The following is an 18,561-nucleotide window of genomic DNA, read 5'->3' as shown; positions in this document are numbered from 1 at the left end:
ATTTATAATTAGTTTTAAAAAGTCATAACATGTTCCCTTTAAATGAAACAAAATGCAGGAGCAATGGAAAGCACTGCTACAGGCTAAACTAGGACCAACTTGGTGTGCCACCCCGAAATTACCACCCTCATGAAAAAATCCTGGGGGCACCAATGTTGGAAGGAGGTGGTTGGTTTGATCAAGGTAGAATAAATAGGAACTTTTCTCAACTGTGTGTTATGATCAAAGAGCTGAGCTCCTCTGTTCTGTTGTGGTCTTGGCCAGGAGGAGGGCGTGGTTGTTCTACTTTACCCATAAGGAGTCACGTAGATTACCCCCGCCACTCTTAAAATGACCACTTTGTGATCTTCAGGCGCACATCTCACAAGCAAACAGAGGAAGGCTGCTGAGAAAATCAAATTTCCTAATCAAATCAGTGAAGTTGATGAACCTTGTGAAATTGCAGTTAGAACTGAACTGAACAACCAGGGCCTTCTCTCAAGTGCTTATGAAAATGTCTGAAGTTCAGCTTTCGAAACGGCTCTTCACGATGAACTCCTGAAGTGGAGAGGTCTCGTCGTGTACTAGAATACAGGATTAGATCTGAGCATGTTGCCCTTTAGCTACCTCTCATTCTAGAGCAGATACCAGGATGGTGTAATTAGAAAACTCTGCAATCTCACCTCGGTGTTAAATATGAGGGAATGTTCTTCTTCGGGGTGAGGGGGCCACAAGGAGAGGGCTCACGAGCCAAACGTGGCCTGCGGGCCACCTATTGAATATTGCTGCTTTAAGTGTTCTTTGACTTCGTCTCTCAGTCTCAGTCCCAGTTCCCCAGCTCTACCTGAGGCCCTAAATCTTAAATCTTTAATGTAAATCTGTAATGAAGTACCAGCTTCAGCTCTCTGCTGTGATGTCTCTCAACCCCCTGGAGGGCGGTTGAAAGACAAAAGGATAAGTGGAACCACGGAAAGGATACCTGCTAGAATCCAATTCACTCATGTATCAGAAAGAGGAGGGAATGGGTAAGAGATGAGAGGCCAGGGTGCGCTTGTGCAAGATGTGTGGGCGTAATGGAGGAGTGGCACCTGATTTAGTCCACTATCCCAGGAGGGAAATGGATCCGTTCAGAGAGCTTTGGACTAATACCGCGCCTGTGGGTGAAGAACACACACATTACCATACTACACACAGCCATACCGGGGTTTCTTATTGGAAGGCTTTGAAGCTCACTGTCTGAATGGAAATTTTTGATGTATACCGACACACTTGACAGCACAAAATTATCTTGACTGACAGGTTGATTAAAACTATCCACACACACCATCTGGGGTGCTTTGTCTTTCTGTCCAACACTTTTCTTTGTGTGGTACACAGGCTGAATTATTCTGTCCAAAATAAATCTGCTAGAGTTATTTCATCAATATTCAGCTGCTTTTGGTTTGTCCTCCCACTGCTCGTCTCTGCAGGCCTGAATGAGTGTGCAGACAACAATGGTGGCTGCTCCCACATCTGCAGGGACCGGAGAATCGGTTATGAGTGTGACTGCCCCTCTGGATACAAACTCCTGGACAAAAAGACTTGTGGAGGTAAAGAAAATAAGCTTTTGCAGCAAAACTGCTGCCTTAATAGAGAAAACCATCACTATTAGTGTGTAGTCTCACCTTGTCTAGACCCTTTCAGCCAATCTGGTTCGAACTCAGCTTTTTGAGGCAAGTAAAGCCCCCGATGATCCAAAATGGCTGACTGTAGAGGTTCTGTTCAGTTTATTTTGTTTTTTTTTTTATTCTTTTTGGGAACTCTGCTTCTATTTCAATCATGTTTGAGATTAAAAATTCTGGAATTAAACATGTTTATGATCAGTAAAAGGAAATCCTTCATCCACTCTTTCACACCTGTTCAATCCAACACTTTCACACTGCAAAAGCTGATTTTCAAGCCTTCATTTGTAGAAAAAACTTAGAAATAAGCTTAATATTGTTAAATATGAGCAAAAGTTACTTGGCTATAATTCCTAAATCCAGATTCAAGTACTGTTAGATTCATTTGCTAGTTTTAAGAATTCCAGCCAAACAACCTTTTTTTTACTCAAAACAATAAATTCTAAATCATATTTATTTCATGTCAAATAGGTAATTTAAAATTTTGCAGATAAGAGAAAACATTTTCTTTATAGACTAAAAACAAGGATTTTTTTCAGCTTTACTGAAAAGGAGTTTTTGCAGTGTACCCACATCTAAAGTGGTTAAACTAGACTAAAACCAATCATTAGGTACCCCTATTCACAAGTGAAATGAAATATTTTAAAATTGTGCTTATTTGATTTTATTATGTCTCAAGTAAATAAAACTCAACACAAGTAAACATGTAGGATGTTTACGGGTTTTTACACATCCAGAATTGTACTTCAGCTATTTTTACAATAAAGTCAAGTTTACCAAAACACATTTAAGTTGGCATAATTTTTTTTAAATAACTCCAGTTTAGTAGCTTGTTGGGGTTTTTTTACATTACTGTTACTTTTTTTGTAGCAAAAGCTTGTTTTTCTACAATTACTGTTGCAGTGTTACATTAAACACAAGTATTTTTGCAGCTTGAATGTATTCATATGAAAATAAGCCATTACTCTAAAAAGTTCTGCATTTTTTTAAAAGGCAAACAGAATAAATAAATTAACACCCAGAAGAAAATAGAAATTCTCTCTTGAACGTTTATGTTTACAAAAAGTATTTTTTCTGTGTGATTATGTGCTTGAGAATAGCAGGTAGATGCTTTTTCTTTTGCCAAAAAAGTTTTCCCTACGTGCGTGTTTCTTTGTGTTTTAATAATAATGTTAAATATTTGATGAATGCACAAATATGTAGACTTTTTTTAGACCATGATGCAAAAAGCATGATTACATGTGTAATTTATAATTTTACTGTGACTTAAACATGTGGTTCACTGAAAAAACATTTTTTAGTTTAAAAAATAAAATTTTATTCCTGATTATAATGGGTCACTCTGTGTTTGTCATGCAGGCTTAACATGAAAATAGTCTCCTACACCTATCTCCTGCATTAGCTTCTGATAGAAAATAGACGGCAAAACTCTAGGATTAGAAAAGCCTGACAGATCTACGTCACACTGTCACTTAACATTCATGGACTCACCCGTCTTGGCTCACGACGGGGAAGGCTGTTGGTTTAGCATCCAGGAAACAGCAGAGAATGTCTCGGATAGTAGACGCTAACTGTTAGCATTAGCAACTCCACCACACAGCAGAACTCCTTCAGGCTCTTGTTTGTGGAGATAAAACATCAAAATTGCAGAGCAAACAGAGTCAGTGGTAGAGTTGCATTGCTGTTAGCCAATCAGAGGCCAGATAACCAAATATCAGGAAATAAGACTCCAAATCTTCTCCTCTGACTTACTTAAGACTTCTGACTTACTTCTAGTTTCTCAAACAGGCATACGACTTACGAGGCATTAATTCCTACTAGAGACCACTGCAGATCTATTGATTAAACGGGTGAACCACATTTTTAAGTAAATTTCCATTTAAACCATATAGGAGTACAACCGAGCTATCAATAATCTCCTTTTGAATAGAAAATCTTGTGTTTGGACATTTTACAAGCAGAGATTTCCACTCCCCGTTTTTTTTTTTTTTTTTTTTTTTTGCTTCCTGTAGACATAGATGAGTGTGAGAACCCAGACGCCTGCAGCCAGATCTGCATCAACTACAAAGGAGATTATAAGTGCGAGTGCTATGAAGGCTATGAGATGGACCCTGCCTCCAAGACCTGCAAAGCTGTGGGTAAGCCAATTGTCACATGCACACATTCTCACACAGGAGAAGAAACACACCGTCTCACCCAGATCCACCCATGTGCCCACATCTACTTCAGCGAAATCACACAAAGAGACCTGCTCTTGTATAAACACCAATTACTCATCCGTTCCAGCAGCCCCGACTACAAAGTGACATCCTACACCGTTCTCTCACACAGTCGGACTCTGTGAAAGAAGGTGCTTGCTTTGTATGCAGCGCCCGCACAGCAATGTGTGCAAAGATAAATATTTGCCATATTTTTTCTTCAGTCCTCAATAATGACACGTTTCTGAACCAGCTGCCTCTCCTCTTCCTGGGGGTGTCAGGAGGAGGGTGTTAGTGTGAGGAAGGGGTCTTCACTCCCTGCAGGACACAGACAGGATTGGTGCCCCTTATTTGCAAGGGAGAATACTGAGTGGTGTTGTGAATGACAATAAAATCCTTTTTTATTTTAGCTGCAACATGGTAGGAAATAAACCATCTTCCTTTATCGTGAAGAGAAAAGCAACCTGCGGATTATCTTTTTGATCTTCTCACATGTCAATGTTACATTTTTGCACTCGTGCACCTAGAATAGTGAGTATTTTCAAAGCATCATTGAATTTTATGATCAATTCTGTCCTGGGTATTTGGAATGGGGCGTCATCCTTAGTGATTTACACAGTAAATTAACTTTTCAACAGGAAAATGGGGAGAAAAAGCATTATCAGTAATTATGGTCTTAGGTGAAGTCATTATAGGGTAAGCTGGTTGGGTAATGAGAGTGCTTAGAGCTGAAAACATATGCTCACGCTGAAGCTAAAAGGCATAAAAATAACCATTGATTGGTTGATGTCGTTCCGTGAGAGGCAAGCAGAGAAAGGAGAAAGATACAAGAACAAACAGACCAATTGCTTTATTGTCTCTGCTCATTAATATGGTGTAACATAAGACATGTGCATGAATGCATTCTTGAAGCAACAATGTCTTACCATGTTTTTTTGCCTTTCATTCAATCCACTGTACTTTTTTTTTACTCCTCCTGTTACACAATGTTTGATTTCATTCTCCTCCTTCCGTCACTCTCCCAATTGCGTCGCCTTTCTCTTCATACCTCCGTGACAGCACCTGCTTTGTGTCTATCTCCGTCTGGCTCAGCAGGTGAAATTGATGGTTACAAACCTAGTAGTCAGAAGGAAATGATTGCATCCAAACAGTCGTAGAAATGGAATATGTTCTTCCCGTGAAGCGGCGCATGGTAAACACAGGAGCCCTGTTGAGGCGCGGCTGGTCGTGGATGTTTTTGGGTTTGCGTGAGCATGTCTGTTGTGTGACTCGACTAAATGCTTCAGGTGGCATTTCTGCTTTTTGACGAAAGGAGAGAAAAGGAAATATAACATGTTATGTGTGGGAAATGAAGAAAAAGAGGAAAACCATGGAGATCCATAGAAAACAACACTGAGTTAAAATAAAGAGTTTGATCATCTCTATTCACTTAAAGGTGCAATATGTAAGACTGGCGTCCTGTGGTAAAATGTGGTTACGTCCACTTTTCTAAGCAAAAATCTCCCTTTCTCACTGAATCATGGCTGTTGCCAGTTATGGATCAGCACCAGAAGAGTCTAGATGACAAGTGAAGACTAGTCATACACAGTAAGTTGATAAGTAGATAAATACATAGTCATATCTGGTGTTTTACCTTACTACACTTATTACGGTAGTATGCCTCCATCACTAGGGGAAGGTAAGTTGTTTGCCGTCTTGCTGATAGCTTGCTGTTATTGTTCTGAATTAAAGGGCGTCAATCCCCACAACTTACGCATTCAATTCACACACACATTTTACTGTAATATTGAGTTTTTGGTTAGTGGAAAAAGTAACTTGAGTTATTTTTGGAGTATACTGTTTGCATTTAATTGACCGTCAGCCTTGTTAGCTCAACTCAACAGCTCAACACTCAGCATTAACGGGATATTTTGCAACTTTTTCATATTTTTAAATCTTTTTCTTGAGCAAGTATGTGCTAAAATGACCCTTTACAGGGCTATAGAAAGGCCACCCAGCACCTATTGCCCCCTGTGGCCAGAATATCACACAACTTCACAGTTGCCGGTCCAGTCTGTTGGGAGTTACTGTTACTGCTGTCTGGCTCCAGCACCTTTCCTGCATGTTTTAGATCGTGAACACAGCTGATTTGTTTAATTTAGTGATGAATCACTCTTGTAGAGACTAAGCAAGGCTGGGAGATGTTTCAGCTGTTAGATAAAGGTGTTAAAAAGACAAACGCATAGCGAGGAGATTTGGTTTGGTTTCGCTTTTGCAAACAGACACTAGTAAGTAGGAAGTAAATAAATTTTATTTCTATAGCACTTATCACAGACATAGAATCACAAAGTGCTTCGCACAGATCAAAATGAAACTAAGTCATAAAATCATAATGATCTCAAAACAGAAATAGATTAACATCAGAAAAAATCAAGTCATACAATTATAAAATTGTATAAACTGATGAAAGATTACAAATTTGAGTTAAAAATAAGAAAATAAAAGATTTAGGTGAAAGCAGCTTTAAATAAAAGGGTCTTTAGCTGTTTTTAAAGGTGTTCAGACTGTCAATGCTACGTAAGGATAAAGGAAGATCATTCCAAAGTCGGGGTGCAACAGTCTAGAAGGAGCGATCACCTCGACTTTTATATCTGGTCTTTGGAACTTCTAGAAGGTTCTGGTGGGCAGACCGGAGAGCTCGGATTGGGGCATAAGGCTTTAGCAGTTCAGTAATATAGGGAGGAGCTTGACCATGTAGAGCATTGAAAATTATAATCAGGATTCTAAAAGGAACTCTAAAGTTAACAGGTAATGAGTGCAAAGACATTAGAATAGGAGTGATGTGTGCTCTTCTGTTTGCTCCAGTTAGAAGCCTCGCTGCAGAGTTCTGGACCAACTGAAGGCGGTCAAGGGCGTTTTTTGTTAAAACATGTTAAGAGTGTGTTACAGTAATCTAGATGGGAGGAGATAAAGGCATGGATAACCATTTCAATTTCATGTTTTGACACCAACCTTCACAGTTTGGAAATATTTCTTAAATGATAAAAACTGTTTTGGACCAATGTTTTTGAGTGGCCTTCAAGGGGTTCGCAGGGTTCGGGCCACAAAGAGGGAGCCAGCCCGTGGGTCACCTATTGAGGACCACTGCTCTAGCAATTAAGACAGTTTGTAGAGCTCAGAATCCTTAAAGGAACAGTACGGCTGAATGTCATCTGCATATAGGTAACGAGACATTATGAAAAGAATCAGTTATTTGTCCAAGAGGGTGTATGTACAGTAGAAACAACAGTGGACCCAAAACAGAGCCTTGGGGTACCCCACAGAACAAATGGGTAGAGTCTGACTTGATTTGGTTTATACAGACACTGTAACTTGTGTGGTGTGGTCTGGTCAACAACCAAGTGTGTGGTGTAACTGTGACTGGTGTGGTCCCAGCTGCTTTGAAAGCAGCAGTTGTTCGGCCGACCCTGAAGAAACCTGATGCTGATGTCTCTGTGATCAAAAATTACAGGCCTATCTCTACCCTGCCTTTTACATCAAAACTGCTTGAGAAAGTTGTTTATCAGAAGCTGGTCTCACATTTAGCTGACTCTGATCTGTTTGAGGTTTTTCAATCAGGGTTCAGGTCTGGCCATAGCACTGAGTCGGCTCTACTGAGGGTCTTAAATGATATCTATCACTAGATCTGTGGTGCTTCTGTTGTTAGATCTGATGGCAGCTTTTGGCACAGTTGACCACTCGATTCTACTTGATCGCTTAGAACGATGGGTTGCGATCAAAGGATCTGCTCTGGATTGGTTTAGATCGTATCTCCACAACTCAACATTCTGTGTTAAACTGGGTGATGTTTTTTCTTCTTGGGAGGGGTTCCGCTGGGGAGTCCCGCAGGGATAGATCCTTGGTCCTCTTTTGTTTCCAATTTATCTGCTTCCTCTGGGGTCAATCTTTCGTAAACATGGCCTAGCGTTCCATCTCTATGCTGACGATTGCCAGATTGACTCTCCATTGTGTCAGGAGAAAGGTCTTTCTGTCCAGTCCTTTGTGTCCTGTCTTAACGAGGTAAAGTCTTGGCTAATGGCCAACTATCTGCAGCTGAATGAGGGAAAGACAGAGCTCATTGTTTTTCACCCCAACAACAGGGCTGTGGGTTGTTATGTTGATCTTGGCCCTCTTTCTCCCTACTCAAAACCAGTTGTCCCCAGTCTGGGGGTGAAAATTGACGCTGGACTTAAATTTGATGCTCACATCAACTCTGTGATCCGGTCCAGTTTCTTTCATCTGAGACGCCTTGCAAAAATCAAGCCTATGCTGTCGAGAGCCCACCTGGAGTGGGTACTCCATGATTTTGTAAATTCTAGGCTTGATTACTGCAACTTTCTATACGCTGGGTTGTGTCAGTCATCACTGCGTCGCCTACAGGTTGTGCAGAACAGCGCAGCCAGGTTTCTGACTGGGACCAGGAAACGGGACCACATCAGTCCGGTTCTGGCCTCCCTGTACTGGCTTCTGGTTTGTTATCATTCACTCTTTAAACTCCTCGTCTTTGTTTACAATTTCTTCCAGGGTGGTGCTTCCCCGTATCTAGCCACACTCCTGGACAGACATTCCCCATCACGCGCTCTGCGCTCCTCTGGCCAAGGCCTGCTCGCAGTCTCTCGTTCTAAGTGTCATACTCACGGGGACCGGGCTTTCTCAGTCCTAGCCCCATCACTCTGGAATCAGTTGCTACCCTCAGTTAGGCTGTCGCCATCTTTGCCAGTCTTTAAGAGTCGCCTAAAAACCCACCTCCTCCGCTTGGCGTTCCCTGAACGTGTTTGAATTTGGCCCTCTTTTATGTTGATTTGATTTCCCTGTTTTCATTGGTCTCGTTATCCCTTGTTTTACCCATTTGTCTTCTACTTTAATGTTTTACCGTTTTTGCACTATTTTAATTGCTTTTATTTTTGATTTATTCATCATGTTTCACATTTCTCATGTACCATGTTTAGCGCCTTGGGCTTCCCAACAGGGTTGCGGAAGGCGCTTTATAAATAAAGCTTTGATTGATTTATTGATTGATTGATTGAACTTCTGTTAGAAAGGTACGATCTAAACCAGTCTAGAACAGTTCCAGAGATCCCCACCGAGTCACCAAGCGGTTAGCACCAGTGGGTGCTAAAAGCAAGCCAAAGCTGTCTTGTCTCCCTTTAAGGCGTTCGATTGGGGAGTTAAACCACCAAATGGTTCCCGAGTGCGGCTGAGTCTGCAGCTCACCGCTCCCCCAGGAGATGGATGAAATGAGGAGAATAAATTTCACAAGTGTGTGACAACTAATGAGACTTTATTTCACCGTAGAGTTCTTACATTCTGCTCCTTTAAATACAGCTTCTGCACAGTGTAAATATGCACTGACTATGTGTAGCTATACGCAACCACATTTGGATGTTTCTACCTTCTGCTGGCGTGTTCTTTATTTATGTGAACTATAGTTAATCCTGAGTGATTCAAGCACCCTGCATTCTGCTGAACACTGAGCCCTGCAGGGAACTGATGTTCCAGCTATCAGAGAACACACACACACACACACACACACACACACACACACACACACACACACACACACACTTGTGACACACACACACACACACTTGTGACACACAGGTATAACAAAAATAGAACAATATGTCACGTTCCTTTTTGGGTCACTCTATTCACATTGTGCTTTGTCAGCAGAGCACCTGGTGTCTTCTTAAGGTCTGCTTTTTATTTGGGTCAAGTCGCACTCTTCACGTGCTTTTCTGCACTGCAGGTAACTGTGAGAGGAATCGTGTCTCAGTTGAAGAGTGTGGTCAGCAGAATGTTAAGTTTGATTATTCCTAAAACAGCATTAAAAGTGCATCTTCTCAGGACCTTAATATAACACTTTCAGTGTTGATGCACATATTTAAGGTTTGATAAACAGGTTATGAGTCAGTATTACATTTTTTGATGTCTTACCAATAAAATAACATGACAGTAAACTGTGCTTGTAATTGTTGGCATCCCAGTAATAGTCCAGCAGTAGTTCTCAAATGCTTTCTAAAGAGTCCCTCTAGGGTTGGGCAATATAAATGATTTAAGGTAGAAACGATATAAAATTGGGTAATGATAGAGTTTTTGGCTATATAGCAATACCGCGATATCGCGATAACACATGACGTCACTAAGATGTGCAACCTGCTGTCATTGGGAACACAGAATGGCAGTGACTGCAAGCATGGAGTGGGTGGAAGAGGAGGCCTAAGCCCCCTTCAGACAGGCCATGAAAAATGGAAATGTTCGGGACTCTGTCCGTAAGACCTTTGTGTCTGAATACAAACATCCGGATAACCTTTTCCGTAATTAAACCGGACAAAGCCCCTAGTAACAGGTCCGGACTTGTCACGGACAGGGTGGCTGCTTCAGACTGGTGAGGTCGAGTTCCGGACAGGGAGGAGAGGGAGGAGGAGGGGACCGGGGGACGCTGTGCGCACCTAGATAGCACGCTCCTGTAGCATGCGGCGAACCATGGCAGCTCGCCTCCTACGGTACCGTCTCCTAGACGCGCAACGGAGCGCTTCACACCGCTTCCGTGATTCCTTTATTAGCCATTGAGGTTCATCATCCAGGTCTCTTATGCGTCTTCGTGTGCGCAGAATTATGCTTAACATAAGTCCTATCAGTGAGAGGAATTCAATCTCTTCGTCTGCCATGTTTGACTGAATGGCTTTGTTTGGGTAAATGACGCATTGTACACCCGCCGCACCATGTTTACGCAATATCTAGGTACAGCCTTCCCACCCCCTCCCCCTCAGACATCTGTAACTTTTCCCTGCTGTGTGAAGGCAGCCGAAAGGACAAGTTCAGGTACAAACGTGGTGTGTCTGAAAACACAGTTCTGGTTAAAAACCGGACTGAATTGTCCACACATATTCCAGAATGCCAATCTGAAAAGGGCTCTATATGCCTCAAGTGGCATATATTTGCCACATGAGGATATTTAAAAGCATGTAATTTTGACATATATAAACAGAGGAAAAAATATATCGCAATATATATCGTTACCGCACATGCCTCAGATTATATCGCAATATAGATTTGAGGCCATATTGCCCAGCCCTAAGTCCCACCTCAAAAAACAACTAAGCCCTCTAATTTACACCTTAATATTAAATTAACTGGCTAGATTTTTTTTATTTTGTTCAGTCTGAGACACGATGGTTTGTGCAGCAACTCATGCACAACTGGCTATTTCTGATATTTATTTTTAGATTGCATTTGATTTCATGATGGTTAACCTCGGTGGTCATAAAAGGTTCAATCTCATACCAAAACGGTGAATAATTAGCAGATTTTAAATGACTTGTTTAAAGGTCAACTTTACTCATCTTTTGAATAAATTTGCAGTGGTCTCTGGTAGGAATGAATGCCTTGTAAGTCATTCTCTGGGAAAACAAAAGCTCCAGTGTGCCTGTGTGAGGACGTAGAAGTCAGAGAGAGGAGACACTGGCAGAACAAGACAGGATTTAGAGTCTTATTTCCTGATATTTGGACATCTCACCTCTGATTGGCTAATAAAAACGTGATCACTGACTTGGAACATGGATGTGGTGGAGTTGTTAATGCTAATGGTTAGCTTCTTCTAGTTGAGACATTCTCTGGACACTGAACCAACAACAGCCCTCCCCGTTGTGAGTCAAGATGTGCAAGTCCATGAATGCTAAGTGAGAGTGTGACCTAGATCTGTCAGGATTTTCAAATCCTATAGAGTTCCAGTGTCTGTTTTCTATCAGAAGCTAATGCAGGAGATAGGTGTAGGAGACTATTTCATGTTCAGCCTGCATGAAAAACCGAGAGTGACCCAGTAGAATCAGAAATAATCAGTAGAAAAAAGTTTTTTCAGTGAAGTTGACCTTTAAATTAACACCAAGTCGATTGCCAAATATGCAAGTTACCTATCCAAACATCTACTGTACGATGGGCTCTGGAGTCATCAGTGACAGTTCAGAGCTACGGTAAACAACCGTTATCGACTCATCACCATCGCAAAGACACTGATATCAGCTGCTTCTCCCGTCACTTACGTGCCTTTTGTTGGTACTTCTTTGGAAGATCTCCATGTTTGTGTTTCCTCTAGGTGCTGTCAAAGGTTTTTACTTGCCCTGGCGTGTTGCACATGAAACATTCTTGATTGACGCGCTTGCAAACATTGATTAGCTCCAGCTGTTTTTCTCTAACTTTCTATGTGCTTTATTCAAAATATTACAGTCCCATTAGTTGTCACACACTGATGAAATTTGTTCTCCACAGTTGATCCATCTCCTGGGGGAGTGGTGAGCTGCAGACACAGCCGCACTCAGGAACCATTTGGTGGTGTAAACGCTGGTTGAACCCCTCAGTGAAGCGTGTCAAGCGGGGAGGAATTGGGTGCCATTTTTAAAGTCTTTGGTATGACCAAACCAGTATTTGAACCCACGATCTCCCAGTCTTAGGACGGACACTCCACTAGACCACTGAGCTGGTTTTTATTTTCTGTTTGTTTTTATTTAAAAGGAAATCCTAAACGCCACCACCAGTTCTAGAACCAGTGACCCTTTTATCCTGTTCTTTTAACTTTAAGCAGTAAATAAATGGCATAATATATTGTTTTAACTTGCTTGTAATAGCGTAATCATCCTCCCGTCTCTATTAGGAAAGAGTCCGTACCTGATGTTCACCAATCGCCATGAAATCCGTCGCATCGACCTGCTGAAGAGTGAATACACTCAGGTGGTTCCAACACTGAAGAACGCTGTGGCTCTGGACGTGGACGTGTCCACAAACAAGATGTTCTGGTGTGACCTTTATCATCGTACGATTTACAGGTACATGCACAAACAGGACTAGCCTGACTCTTTTGTTATATTTCGTGTTATTAACTCCTAAGCTGGTTCCTGTGCTTGAAACAGATTCTGTTCAGTTAAATGACAAAGCACATTTAGCATAGGCTGTGTGTGTGTGTGTGTGTGTGTGTGTGTGTGTGTGTGTGTGTGTGTGTCTGTGTGTGTGTGTGTGTGTGTGTGTGTGTGTGTGTGTGTGTGTGTGTGTGTGTGTGTGCTTGTGTGTTAGCCTGATGGCTGGCAGGTAGGCGGCGAGGCCTTCTATCATCTCAGCTGAGCCATATGTTCCCTTTAATTTCACTGCCTCAATAATCACCATCATTTCTCATCTGCATACACACATCTACATTCCCCCTCATAAACCCGGTGATACACTCAAGGGCTTGTGACAGAGGAAGGACAAATGAACTCACTCTTCACGAGGAACTCTATTTTCAAAGCAGTAAACAAACGTACGCGTGCAGAGTTTCTCTAAATGATTTGCAGCTAATGAAGTCGTGCGGTTTGACTCGGCCCCGTTCTCGACGTCTTCCTTTTTCCTTTGAAAGCTAAACTTTTGCACGAGGAACGTCTTGATCTGAGCTCTTCTTTAGGATAGGAATTGCAATCAAGGCTTTTTCAGTGGTGAATCTTATCAATGGAAATTTATGGCAACTTAAGTGTCATAAAGTTGGAGGTGAAATCGCTTTAACTGCTTCTTGTAATCTCTGCAATTCAAGAATTTTGCAAGTCAGTGATGACGGCTCTTCCAATAATACTATAAATCTGATTAGACTTGAAGTTTAACTGCTTGGCTGATGGCAGTAAGTCCGCTCAGGTAACTTGGATTCATTCAAACATGATACCCTTGAGAATTGTTTAAAGAGAGGAACATCATCCTCAGGCATCAGATTTCTGAAAGGATGGTTAAAATGATGTTTCTGCATGTCAGAGCCAAGGGAAACCTACCTGTTACCCAACACAGCAGTAGCTGGACTGTACAAAAATGTTTCATTTCTGATTTTCATGTCTTTTCCACAAATCATCACCTCATTAAATATTTAGTTAAATTATTTAATTAGAAATAAAACTCAATTCAAGAAGAAGCACATGAACTTCAACTGCACTAAAACAGGCAATCAAAGATATACATGGAGGGCAGCAACAGGAACACCACATTCTGGGTTATAATGCAAAACATCTGAAACATAAGTGAACACTATTTCTTTTAAATGACTAAAATGGCAATAAAAAAATCAGACAAACCCATCCATCCATCATCCATCCATCCACGCATTGTCTGAACCCGCTTGTCCACGGGGGGTTGGGGGGTTGGTGCCTATCTCCAGCGGCCAATGGGCAATCAGGTGGGGTACACCCTGGACAGAGAGCCAGTCCATCGCAGGGCAACACAGAGACACACAGGACAAACCATCATGCACACACACACACACACACACACACACACACACACCTAGGGACAATTTAGACAGACCAATTAACCTAACAGTCATGTTTTTGGACTGTGGGAGGAAGCCGGAGTACCCGGAGAGAACCCACGCATGCACAGGGAGAACATGCTAACTCCATGCAGAAAGATCCCAGGCCAGGACCTTCTCGCTGCAAGGCAACTGCTCTAACCACTGCGCCACTGTGCAGCCCATCAGACAAACCATTATCATTATTTTTCTTTAAATGTGCAATATTTAAGAATGAAGCAAGAATATCATCCTGTGGTCAAATGTAGTTACTGCAGTTTATTTTTTAAAGCAAAAAAAAAAATCACTTTCACACTGCTGTCGTGAGTTTCATGGGTGTAGCCGGTTATGGACCAGCGCCAGGAGATTCTAGATGACAAGCAGACACGAGTCATGCACAGTAAGTTGATAAGCAGATGAATACATCATCATATCTGATGTTTGCTCTGGTGGGTGTTTTTCGGTAGGGAGCACCTTCTACACTTATTACGTTAATATGCCTCTAGCATTAGAGGACGTGTTGCTAGCTTGCTGTTATAGTTCTGAAGAACTCATTAAAGGAAGGAAAACACCATGACTGACCCATTGTTCACTAGGGCTGCAACAACGAATCGATAAAATTAATAAAATCTATGAAAAAATGGGTTGGCAACGCATTTCTTCATCGATTCGATGTGTTGTGTAACTTTTTTTCATGTTGCACAACTTATATTTAACAGTCAATGCGCACAGCTCCTGTGTAGGAGGCAACAGAGAATGTAATATAATTAATGTGAATATTATTTAAACTGGATTATTGCCAAACCGTAAATAATAAAAATCATTTTTATCAGTAGAAACTAAATGTTGTTAGCATTTCCAGTAACTTACTACTGATCATGTTAATGAAATACATAAAGTTTTACTGGTCATAGTTTTAATTATGGATATATTTAGATGATAGCATGTTGTTTTGCACACTACTGAACTGTTTTCTAATCGTATTTTGTGGTTAAATAAAGTAAAAGAAGGAGAGAAAAAATGTTTCCCTAGCAGTTTTTAATTAAGTTATTTAGTTAATGACATTGTGGGATATGTGGGGTCTTTTTAATCTGTAAAGCACTTTGAGTTACATTTTTTTGTGTGAAAAGTGCTTTATAAATAAAGTTAGATTTGATTTAAATTTTCCCCGTTTAATCTGATTAATCTAGTCGAGACCCTATCCGATTCATCGATGATCCAATTAATTGTTTGTTGCAGCCCTATTATTCACTTTACACACACATTTCACTGTAATATCGAGTTGTTGGTGATTGAAAAAGTAGCTTGAGGTATTTTTAGAGCTGACTATTTGTGTCGAATTCACCATTAGCATTGTTAGCTTAATGTAAGCCTCTAGTCTGCTTTATCCAATATTAGAGTAAAACAAAAAGATGCTGTGGCTTCGTTAGGGTACAAGAAATTACTTCTGGGTCGCTCCTGTTTACTGGCTTTGGTTCTCTAAACAACACTGGAGCTTTTTTCCTGCTTGTGTCGAATTACAAATGCCAGAGTTGCAGCTTTAGCTAACCAAAGACATGTCAACCTCACAAACTCTCAGAGTGTAAAACAGTAACTACGTTTTTTAACCCTCCCACTGACCTAATGGGTGTGACCCCGAGAGGAAAGTTGACCATTGAGCAGTGTTGATGGTTTATCCCTTGGGTCCACGTGGCAGGGGTGAGGAGTGAGCACCACAGTGGGAGGGTTAAAGGAGGAAAACTGACAAACCCGGGGCCGGCTGAGAATGTTTCAGTGTAACCTTCCTTCCAACATGATTTAGACAATAGATGGTTTTGTGATTGTTTCACTGTAGAAATCTTACATATTGCTCTTTTAAAGTAGTAATTCACCCTCAGCTTGATGATGTGGTTATGCATACATTCATTGTGATAAGCACGCAATGGGTTCTTGTCTTGTTTACTTCTTGTGTTACAGATGTGTTTCAAACAGTTCTGCAGCCAATTAAAGATGCAATCTGCTCTGTGGTCATGGAGTAATCTGGGTCGTTCTGCAGCTGTAGCCTTTGTTTATCCTTCCAACTCGATTCAAGTAGATTAAATAAAGACCTTGAACTAAAAATCGACAGAATGAATAAAAACATTGAAATTGATGTTGCCTTTTCAAAAAATACCTTTCTATTTGAACCTTTTATCATTGTTACTGTCAAGATGTAGGATGTAAGATACTTTTTAAGCTCTGAAGCAGATGGATGAATCCTAAGTTACTGTTTTTAAATTTACCATCACTGCATCAATAACACAATGGATTACAATCCACATCCAAATTTTCTCCATCCCTCGTTTTAATTTGCTCCCTGATGGAGAAACAATTGTTTGATTTCTCTTTTACATCCTGGGGCACAAGAGAAGAGAGGGATCCTCAAATCATCTGTCATGGAAACACAGTAGCACCCCCAGGCATTACAGCCACCAATCTACGAAATGGAAGGTGTCTAGAAAATCTATGGTAGCAAATAGTAACAGTCCATTAATCTGCTACCAAGTTCTGGCTTCATCTATCCCCTCCCGATCCTTCGCTCGTATTATCTCATCAGGGCTCAGCTTTGGTACAAAAACGTCTCCTAAATCAAAGCCTGTTTGAAAGTCCTTGCACATCAGCCCTATCCCCACCTATTGACTCAACTCATTTGACAATAATTACCTATATCTTTTCACTAGATAGATATACGGAATGAAGGGAGGTGCTGAAGTAAGAAAAGTGAAATAAAAGAAACTGATGAGTAAAACCACAACATTTATCACTGGAAGTTTGTTTAGTGGACGACTAAGGTTGCTAATCAGATCCTAATTCACATATCAATTCCATGTCCTTTGCAGGTACAAATAAGGGTTTTTTGCACCACCATCTAATTTACAACGCTTTGTCGAAGAGATTTTTTTGTGCTTCATTCCGTGCCACCAACCAAAAAGTGTCTGTTCTGGTGCGGTGTACCCACATTTAGAATAGACATTAAAGCCATGCATCAGTTCTGAGGAAAACCTGCTCATGTTTATAATGGTTGCTGCTGTGAGTTTTAAATTTTCAAAGTGCTCCACTCTTTGTGTTAGCATGAAATAGTTTCTGTCTTCAGAGAACTTCCAGAGTCAGGAAACATAGTTAACCATCTCTTTCTGGAATGGGTGTCACATATTGTTGAAGATTTAGTAACCCCAAATTTTGAGATGATTACCGTGTGTCCCTTGTTTTCTAGAATCTACAGTATATCAATCAATCAAAGATACTTTATTAATCCCATTCAGGTTTATTTATTTTATTATTTTTAAAGAAATTCCTCCCCCCCCTCCCCCTTTTTTCCATGCAGGATTTAAAAAAAATTTAAATAAGGGTGAAGAGCTGACTTTTATTCATTGATTTATAAAAGCTGCATGATTTCTTGCTGATGCGGTAGGATGTCGTTGCTTCCAGCTTTAAAGCTGGGGTCTGAAATGCGACGTAATCAAGGAGAGGAGGGGGTTTTATAGCTCCTGCTTTAACAGAGAGAAACTCTTGGAGCTCTGCATCACTCCAGTTTGTCGTCTCAGATGATTCTGTTTACAGCTCTAGACCCGTGTTTAATCTCATTTTCACTATAGCTGCCAGCCTGAGCTTGGCGGACAATCCACACATGATCATCACACCACCCTCTGTTGCACCAAGGCGTAGTGTTAACTCACAAGTCCAGCATTGTGGTAGCCTGGCAAGCCAGACTAAATAAATGTATTGTTTAGTCTGGCAACGCTCCATTGACGGCTCTCGGTCGTGGGGCGGGTTGTCTTTTAAACGATCGCCGCATGCTACTGAACAATGACCAATGTGATGTAGTCATTGCAAGGGATGTCCGTAAACAAGGTCCGCTGTTGAAGAAGGCAAAATTACATCCTTTTTTCTAAATAAAGGACCTAAATACATCTGTCTGCTTCTGATTCTAATAAAGTCCAAATAGCCCAAAATTGATGTAAAAGCCGTTTCAAACAAGGTGCCGCCATCTTGTTCTACTCTGTTGCATCATACTGCCCACCAGACGAATAGAGGGCCTTGATTGGCCCATCAAATGGATAAAGCGCTGTGATTGGTCCACAAAGCAGATAGACCACTATTGTGGACCAATCACAGCCTCTGTAGGATTGAAACCCCTATAGAGAGCTGTGATTGGCCAGCCAGAATGCTGCTGGGGCTGCGGAGGTTCCAGTGGAGCATTCCTAGGCCAAACTTTGCAAAGCAAGAATTTGGCCTAGTTCACTAGGCTAGCATTGTGGCAATATTACTACCAAGCTTGGTAACACGAAAGCCACTAAATGGCCTCATCGCCATGCTCGCACCATGGCGGAAGTCTTATGCTGATTTGTCAGCATGGTGTGTCTCATGGTATTTGTTTGGTTTCTCCATTATT

The 18,561-nt window shown here is 41.2% G+C and overlaps 1 protein-coding gene across 4 annotated transcripts in view; it reads left to right on the top strand.

Moving 5' to 3' along the window:
- lrp8 (low density lipoprotein receptor-related protein 8, apolipoprotein e receptor) overlaps window positions 1-18,561 on the top strand; it is a 231,239-nt gene that overhangs the window by 174,263 nt on the left and 38,415 nt on the right. For all 4 annotated transcript variants that reach the window (XM_070554275.1, XM_070554274.1, XM_070554273.1 and 1 more), the window contains exons 8-10: window positions 1,449-1,568; window positions 3,653-3,778; window positions 12,507-12,678. In XM_070554275.1, coding sequence (XP_070410376.1) covers window positions 1,449-1,568; window positions 3,653-3,778; window positions 12,507-12,678 — 418 coding nt within the window. The remainder of the gene's footprint in view (window positions 1-1,448; window positions 1,569-3,652; window positions 3,779-12,506; window positions 12,679-18,561) is intronic.

The sequence above is a fragment of the Nothobranchius furzeri genome, chromosome 8 (genome assembly GCF_043380555.1).
Source record: "Nothobranchius furzeri strain GRZ-AD chromosome 8, NfurGRZ-RIMD1, whole genome shotgun sequence".
NCBI lineage: Eukaryota > Metazoa > Chordata > Actinopteri > Cyprinodontiformes > Nothobranchiidae > Nothobranchius > Nothobranchius furzeri.
The sequence above is the reverse complement of the archived record's forward strand: the minus strand, read 5'-3'. Positions and strand labels throughout refer to the sequence as shown.